Source organism: Myotis brandtii, unplaced genomic scaffold (genome assembly GCF_000412655.1).
Source record: "Myotis brandtii unplaced genomic scaffold, ASM41265v1 scaffold144, whole genome shotgun sequence".
In the NCBI taxonomy this organism is placed as follows: Eukaryota; Metazoa; Chordata; class Mammalia; order Chiroptera; family Vespertilionidae; genus Myotis; species Myotis brandtii.
Window position 1 is genome coordinate 520,354 of NW_005355159.1, and position 8,771 is coordinate 529,124.

The window sequence follows — 8,771 nt, forward strand, 5'->3', positions numbered from 1 at the left end:
CTGAGTAGTTGTCCAATTCTAACCAGGCACCCCCCAGCTGAAAGGTCAGGTGGCCTGTGTGCCTAAGAGAGTTTGGATTATGCGATAAAACCAACAGTCCTTTCTCAGCATGAGTGGGCCACGGCCAGGGGAGGGTGGGGGATCAGCAAGCAAAGTTTAGGCGAGAGCACACCACCCCCTGAGCGATGAAATCCTGCCCAGATGTATAATTCCCCTTGGCCCCTTCCCAGCGCGTCTCAGTGCCCACCCCAGCTCCCCACCCATCTCTCTGCTCTGGCCTGTGGAGCCCCAGGCCGCTGTCCACTTGGCCCATCACCAGGCCCCGCGGCATCTTCCCATAAGGATCTGGAAGTGAAATCCCAGCCTCTGGGAGCTGCCTGGGACGTGGGGAGGGGAGAGAGAGGCCGAGCTTCCTTATGCTCAGATCTGGTTTCGCCGCTTCCCGTGGCGCACTGCCACAGGCTGAGCCACCAGCTGTGCTATATAAGGCCCAGAGGCTGGACCGCTGGAGAGACAGAGACTTGGACCCCCCAGCTGAGGACTCCCACTCAGGACACGGTGAGCTCCACTCCCATTCTCCTCACCCCAACCCTGCACCCCCTGCCCGGCTCAGCTATTCCTGCCCTCCCCTGTTCTCTCCTCAACCCCCCTAAGAATACCCCCTTTGCTGCTTTAGAGTTCTCTTTTCCCTCATTGGCCCAAAGTCCTCTCCTTCCCCCATCTGAGGTCAGGGGCCCTCAAATGACCCCAGTCAGGATCTTTGTAGCTCTGGGCGCCCTGCTTCTTTCCTGCGGTCAGCCCGTCTGCTTTGTCCGAGAGTTCTGAGGAGTGTGGGATGGGGAGCCTACCCAGCAGACATGTGCCGAGGAAACTTCCGTGGGCTGCCAGATGGGAAATGGTTTTTCCACAAGGTGCCTCAGGCCACCTTGGCCTCCCAGACAGTCCCGGAGCGGTCTCAGACTGAATGCCGTGCAGGCCCGTGGTGCGCTCTGCTCCCTGCTCAGAGCCCGGAGCTTGGGGTAAGACACACAAGAGTGGAGACCTTTCGGAGGCCCGTGCCGCTGTTCCCTGGGCTGAGAAGCAGCTGGTGGTGGGGATAGTAGATGGTCTGCAGTGTGGGATGGGTCTGTTCTTCCCCTGGGACAACGGAGTATTTTCGAATCTTTTTTCCAGAAAGGAGGAATCTCCCCCCTTCTCACTATACCCTGGACTTTGGAAGTTGAAGGGAACCATTTTTTTTTAATCTCTAAGAACTGGTCAGGTTCTGGGTTGACCAGAGCTCTGGGGAGAGAGACAACAGGAGCCTGGTCCATGCCCCACGGGCCCGAGTCCTTATTGCCTGGCTGCTTTCCTCTTCCTACTCCTGCAGCCTCTAACCCACAGCCAGCAGTTACTGGGGAGCCCTGGACTCTAACGGTGCAGCCCCCCTGCTCTCCTTCGGGGGGCTCCTGGTTGCGTAACTCCCAGCTAGACCCCAAACAAACAGGCCAGAAATGTGTTCCAACTGCAGCCCGTGCACATCTGGGAATGTGTTCATGGAGGAGGTATGTCTGAAGCATCTGTGCCCTCCAGCTTGCTTGCTGTGTCACTATAGTCGGGGTTGGGGTTTCACAGCCTTAATATTGTAGCTTCTTTGTGAAAGAATGAGAGCCCCCTGAAAGGGTAGCAAAAACATGCCCCCACACCCAGGTCTCGGAAGTAATTAATGACTCACCCAGAAGTTGCTGGGAGGGAGCCCAGGCCTCTCCTCATTGGCAAGGAACCTGCTCTCCCTTGTGCCCCATCTCGATGTGGGGCCCTGGCACCTGGACCCCGGGGGTGAATCCAGGTCTGCCTCATCTGAACCCACATTCTGAGCCTCCGCACCTCCCTCGCTGCCTGCATTTGCAACTTTGGCAGGTGTCACCTTCCACAGACTTCATTCTGTGCACACTCCCACCCTTGACAGGTCAAGAAATAATTCTGCTGAAGCCGTAAGAGGTGACTCAGAAACACGGGACCCGACAAGCTTTGTTTCTTTGCAGGTCACTGGATCTGAGACGCTTCCTAGGGGACCACGTTCCAGGGACAACCTGACGTGGTGAAGCACCTTCACTCATCTTCCGTCATGTTCCCCACAGAGCCCGGGGGAAAGATGGTGGGGACCAAGGCCTGGGTGCTCTTCTTCCTGGGCCTGGAGATCACCTCTGTGCTGGGTACAGGCTAAGTATCTGCTGTCTCCCAAATCCCCGACTTGACACAGTGAAGTCATGTCTGGTTTGGAACTCAACTACGCATCTGCCTTAAGCCCTGAGGCTGGTTTATAGATGTATTTAACATTTATACCCTGCTTGTTTCTCCAAAGGATTTGAGATAGTTCCCAATATTAAAACTCACAGAACAGAATGTTTTAAGTGAGGAGAAGAATGAGCTGTCATTCAGAGGGAGGAAAAAAGATAAGAGGGCTACCACCCCTGAGTGATAAATTTAGCTCTGAGCTTCCTGGCAGCCAAAGCAAAAGGAAATAGCAAGGGATTATTTTCTCAGAAGTAGATTTGGGGGTCGATCTGGTTTTAGTTTCATGGAAATTCTTTTGGCCTAAAGCTCAATTTTATTTAGACCCTGCAGACAAATTTCATAGACTAGAGAACCCCTTCTGGTCTCCTTGTCCTCTAACCCCATCTTCTGGTGACACTGAGTTCTCGAAGGAATAGGTAGAATTTGCTTACTAGACTTTCCAAGGCATCTAAGTGTCAGAACTCCTAGTCCTATCCTGTGTACTCCCTCCCATCTGCCCTTTCTCTCCTGATTTCTAACCGCATACTCAGGTAAAGCAAAATATATATATATATTTTTTAAATGCTTAAACCTCTCTTTTAAAGCTGCATGCCCTGCAGGCTTTGTGACCACAGATGCAGGAACAAAGACTGGCTCGGGGTCTTGCCAAACCCTGTGTGCCACCTCCTGCCTTGTTTGCTCTTTTCACCCTGACAGCTGCTGCTGTGTAGCTGATTAAAATTAAACCATCTGAGGGGAAATCAGAGTCGTCTGATTAGAGGAGCTCCTATCACCCCAATTAAAGAATTCTGATTTGGCTCCTCACATGAAAGTTAATTGCCTTTCAAAGCTTTTGCAGCCCTCTGCTCTCCTTTCTCTTTCCCATTCTGGAGCCCCAACCCAGCCTCAGGTGGGTGGGGCTGGAAGCGATCTTGTACCCATCCTAAGGCAGAACCCTCCACCCTGGGGTCAGAAAATTGACAACTACTGCCCCAATTAGGCCAAGTAAGTCCTTTAGGGGGAGGATGGACTCTCAAAGCCAACTTTGCCAAGAGAAGGGAAATGGACATCTATGGTCCAGGCATTGAGCTAACAGGAGTGGTTGCTAACGCTTACTCAGCAGGCACTATGTATGAGGCGTTGCTCTAGGTGGATTTTATGAATGTGTTTATTTAATCTCCACAATCCTCTGAGGCAGGAACTATTATAATCCTCTGTTTATGATGAGGGAACAGGGGTCAGATGAGTTAAGTATCTGGTCCAAGGTCACACAGGTAGGAAGTGGCAGAGTCTCTGGATCTCATGTTCTCAATCTTCATATACTTTAGAGATGTTCACTTGTGTTACCTCACAGACTCCTCATGCCAACCGGACCACCCTGTGAAGTGGGAATTAATATCTCCATCTTGCAGCTGAGGAAAATAAGCCTCCATTCTTTCTGGCAAGGACAGGGCCGGACCCTAATGTGGAGCTCTCACCCATTGGCTGCTCCCCATCATCCAAAGATCCATTTCTAGAACACGAGCAAAAACAAAATGACCGTTGGTTGAGCATGCACTACATGCCAGCTCCCTTTCCACTCGTTATCGCCCTGAATATGCCCCAGGGCCCTATGATGTAGGATTATTAATACAGCCCTATTATGTGGGGAAGCAGATTTAGAGGAATAAAGCTCTTAATGAGGCTGCAGAGCCAGTAAGTGGCAGAGTAGGGATTTGAACACATGTCCTGTGTTTATGCTCCATCCACCATTCTTGAGAGGCTAGTAAGAGGACCTGCTGGGCCCTGATAACTAACAGTTCTGGCCTCTCCCTTCCCCTCCTGGCCCCCAGGGAGGCAGATGATGCTCACCCAGTCTGTGAGAAGAGTCCGACCTGGGAAGAGGACCCCCAGCAACTTTGCCAAGCCTGCGAGTCCCCTGGAGAGTGAGTTGTGGCTGGAACTGGGAGGGGCCACCAGGGGGGTGTTTACTGAGCTTGGGCATGATTTCAGGGTTGTATGAAAACCCGCTTTTAAAAAGTTATGTTTTTATTGATTTCAAAGAGCGGAAGGGAGAGGGAGAGAGAAAGGTAGAAACATCAATCTTGAGAATCATTGATCAGCTGCCTCTTGCACACCCCCTACTGGGGACTGAGCCCACAACCTGGTGTGTGCCGTGACCAGGAATCCAGTCATGACTTCCTGGTTCATGGGTTGACACTCAACCACTGAGCCACATTGGCCGGGCTGGAAAACCACTTTTACAAGGCACTTGGCCTACGTCTTTGTCCAGGCAGAGGCACCTACTATATAGAAGAGTCCAGAATCGTGAATCTGCCTGATATGTTTCAGGAATGCTGGAGGGCTTGCTGGGGCCAGAGCATAGGCTGGTGGGGAGAGAGTGGGGGAGATAGCAGGGGCCAGCTCATACCACCCTAAATGCTTGGCCAATGGAGTTAAAGCTGGGAGTGTGGGATCAACCCACATGAAGAAAGTTCACCCTGACTGCCGTGTTGTGGGTGGGGTCGGAGGGAAATTGAGGTAGAGAGACCAGGCAGAAAGCCAGGCTGCTAATATGGAGTCCTTGGCGGGAGTGGAGGGATGCGGAAGGGCAGGAGATTGGAGAGATGCTGGAGAGACAGATGCGATGGGCCCTGAGACCAATAGAGGGTGTTGGGCGGGAGCATGAGTGATATCAGGGATGACTCCCAGAACGGAACAGAAAAGGGAATTGGAGCTCACCTGGGGCTCCAGGGCCTGGCTCCTCCCCAACCTGGCTCTATCTCTCAGCTCCTGGCGAGTGGACAACATGGTTCAACGTTGACCACCCAGGCGGGCAGGGTGACTTCGAGCGACTGGATGCCATTCACTTCTACTATGGGGACCGTGTGTGTGCTCGGCCCCTGCGGCTGGAGGCTCGGACCACTGACTGGATACCCGCGGGCAGCACTGGCCAGGTGGTCCACGGCAGCCCCCGTGAGGGCTTTTGGTGCCTCAACAGGGAGCAGCGGCCCGGCCAGAACTGCTCCAATTACACCGTGCGCTTCCTCTGCCGACCAGGTGAGCCTGTGCGGCCCCCACCCTTGCCTGCCTCTGGCCATGAGACCTCTGGATATCACACATACACAGGCCTTGATTCCCTAGTAATAACCAGCCAGTGTCATGAGAGCCCGAATCTTCCTGTTCTGTGTTTCTGGGTGCTCTTCGTTCACTCCACGTCACTGGGGACGTGTGCCCATGTGGTGAAAACCACAGACTCTGGAGCTGGGCTGCTTGGTCCCAGCCTGGGCCGGGAACTCTATTCCTCAGTCCCTGGGCCTCAGGTTCCTCACACGTAGAACAGGTAATATTAGTAAATCTTTATAGGTTTGTTTTTTTAATGAGGATTAAGATAATGAATATAGAGGGCTTAGCCCAGGTAACATTCACTAAATGTTAGTTTCCATTTAGTTCCTTTGTGCCGGATACTGTACTGGTGATCAACATCATTCAGACTTTACAACTGGCCTGTGAGGAATCGCTATGTTCAGAGAGGTTAGGTAACTTCTCATGATCATGCAGCTGTAAGTGGAGAGCTGAGGTTTGAACCCATGTCCTGTCTGCAGAGTCCAAAAGTTTATGCTCTTTACTTCCTCCCTCCCCACACTGGGTAACACAGAGCAAGCTGCCGGCTGCCCACTTTGTGGATGGGTACCCTCACCTCTTAGGGTTCCGTCAGTGCTCACAAGGCCCAGGTGGCGGTGGTGGTCATCTGGAGTTGGGAGCTCAGGCTGGGCAAGGTCTGAAGCCCCCATTATTGCACACAGACCTTCGACCAGAGGTGAGGAGGGTAGGCATAAGGGGGTTTGATGTCTGAATCACCACAGCCCCAGGCCCTGGTGGCTGTTTCCACACTGGTGAACAGAGAAGATGATGCTAACCCTGCACAGCCTGGGGCAGCATATCAGCTCCCAGTGTTTGACCATATGGTGTCTTTGTGCAAATTAGCGATGCCACTTCCTCAAGGCTCTTGACTTCCTTCCATTGGAAAAATCATTGTAGTAAATATGAATATCAGTGACATCTGTGATGTAAGTGAGGTCCTGCTCTCTGAGCAAAACTAGCCTCAGGGTCAGATTTCCTGACAGAGTTCCCCTGGGAGGGAAGTCAGACTGTCTGCCCATCCTGCTTTGCAGGATCCTTGCGCCGAGACACAGACCGGACCTGGAGCTCATGGTCTCCCTGGAGCAAGTGTTCTGCTGCCTGTGGTCACACTGGGGTCCAGACCCGAACACGCACCTGCTTGGCAGAGACAGTGTCACTGTGCAGCGAGGCCACTGAGGAGGGCCGGCTCTGTATGGACCAGGCCTGTACAGGTACCACTCTTGCTCCTGGTACAAGGCAGGGAATGGCGTGGAGGCTGAAGCAGCCTTCAGTAGGTTAAAGGGTCAGATTGAGATGGATTCATTCATTCATGCAGTCATCAAGTATTAACTGAGCATCTATTATGTGCTCTGATGGGGGCTAGGGCTATAAGGGGTAATGTGGGAGCACAGAGGTCCATTATCATAGCTTAGGGCCGTGGTCGGCAAACTGCGGCTTGCGAGCCACTGCGGCTCTTTGGCCCCTTGAGTGTGGCTCTTCCTAAGCCTTAGGAGTACCCTAATTAATAACAATGTGCCTACCTATATAGTTTAAGTTTAAAAAATTTGGCTCTCAAAAGAAATTTCAATCGTTGTACTGTTGATATTTGGCTCTGTTGACTAATGAGTTTGCCGACCACTGGGGAATCAAAGAGGACTTCCTAGAGAAGGTGTCCTGAGCTAAGTCTTGAAAGATAGGTAGGAATTAGTCATGCGGGCTAATAAGGAAGGGTAACAAAGGCCTAAGGGGGAGGGGAAGCATATGTGAGTCCACAGGCTGAGATGGGGCTAGGGGAGGGCCTGAATCCACATAAGCCCTCCTGATGTGGCCCCTTCTTCCACAGCCTGTGACCTGATCTGCCACATGGGCCAGGTGAACGCTGACTGTGATGCCTGCATGTGCCAGGACTTCGTGCTGCATGGGGCTGTCTCCCTCCCTGGGGGTGCCCCAGCCTCAGGGGCCACTGTCTACCTGATGACCAAGACACTGAAGCCACTGACCCGGACGGACAGTAGTGGGAGATTCCGAGTCCCTGGCTTGTGCCCAGATGGCAAAAGCACCCTGAAGATCACAAAGACCAAGTTTGCTCCCATCAAGCTCACAATGCCCAAGACTAGCCTGAAGTCAGCCACCATCAATGCAGAGTTCGTGAGAGCAGGTACTTAAGTTCTCTGGGGTAGGGTGGGACTTTTAAATAAAGGGACTGCAGTGTTAAGAGCTGGTTTCCCAGTTTGCTTAGACCAGTGGTCAGCAAACTGCGGCTCGCAAGCCACATGCGGCTCTTTGGCCCCTTCAGTGTGGCTCTTCCACAAAATACCGACTTCAGCGCATGGGCCACGAAGTTTCAATTGCACTGTACGTGCGCGCCTGCAGGCTCAGAGGTTATAGTGCAGTGGTTCTCAACCTTCTTAATGCTGCGACCCTTTAATACAGTTCCTCATGTTGTGGTGAGCCCCAACCATAAAATTATTTTCGTTGCTACTTCATAACTGTAATTTTGCTACTGTTATGAATCGTAATGTAAATATCTGATATGCAGGATGTATTTTCATTGTTACAAATTGAACATAATTAAAGCATAGTGATTAATCACAAAAACAGTATGTAATTAATATGTGTTTTCCGATGGTCTTAGGCGACCCCTGTGAAACGGTCGTTCGACCCCCAAAGGGGTTGCGACCCACAGGTTGAGAACCGCTGCTCTAAATCCTTACCATGACCTACAAGGCCCAACATCATCTGCTCCACCCCCCATTACTTCTCTGCTCTGCTCTTCTATTGTCCTCCTGTCTGCCCCCACTGAGTCACTCTACTCCAGCCACAATGTCCTCCTATCTGTTCCTCACACACACAGGCACACTCCTGCCTCAGGACCTTTGCACTGGCTATATACTCTGTTTAGATATTGGCATGGCTTGCTCCCTGAAATGAGTTCTTCCCTGGACCACCTGATTCAAATAGTCATTGCAATACAGTGTGAGGTTTGAAGGTCAGGAAGAGACAGAGAGAGGCTGAGGGGTTCAGAAATAGTACAGAATGGCTGGAAAATTCTGCCAGAGGCAGCACGACAGGAATATCGTATTATTTAAAACAACCAACTCTCTTTCTTTTTTTCTTTTTTTTTTTTAAGAATACTTTCTAAGGTACATGCCCTTGACTGGAATCGAACCTGGGACCCTTGAGTCCGCAGGCCGATGCTCTATCCACTGAGCCAAACCGCTTAGGGCCCAACTCTGTTTCAATGGCCGTGCTTGGGAATCTTGGCTGGCACAAGATCCCCTTGGTTCTCCATTGCCTCACCTGGATGCTGCTTGAGAGGCCCCGGAAGCAGGCCCTAAGGTGGAAGAGGTGGGCTCCATTCTGGATCAGTACCCTAATTAGGATCTTTACAGAGGGGCAGGTGGGGGATGGGG

General features: G+C 51.9%; 1 protein-coding gene across 1 annotated transcript in view; it reads left to right on the forward strand.

Annotated features, from left to right (window-relative positions):
• The first annotated feature begins 440 nt into the window (after positions 1-440).
• CILP (cartilage intermediate layer protein, nucleotide pyrophosphohydrolase) overlaps positions 441-8,771 on the forward strand; it is a 15,809-nt gene continuing 7,478 nt past the window's right edge. Inside the window, exons 1-6 of the mRNA XM_005861050.2 lie at positions 441-558; positions 2,025-2,195; positions 4,089-4,181; positions 5,026-5,295; positions 6,411-6,590; positions 7,202-7,516. Coding sequence (XP_005861112.1) covers positions 2,108-2,195; positions 4,089-4,181; positions 5,026-5,295; positions 6,411-6,590; positions 7,202-7,516 — 946 coding nt within the window. The 5' untranslated portion in view covers positions 441-558; positions 2,025-2,107. The remainder of the gene's footprint in view (positions 559-2,024; positions 2,196-4,088; positions 4,182-5,025; positions 5,296-6,410; positions 6,591-7,201; positions 7,517-8,771) is intronic.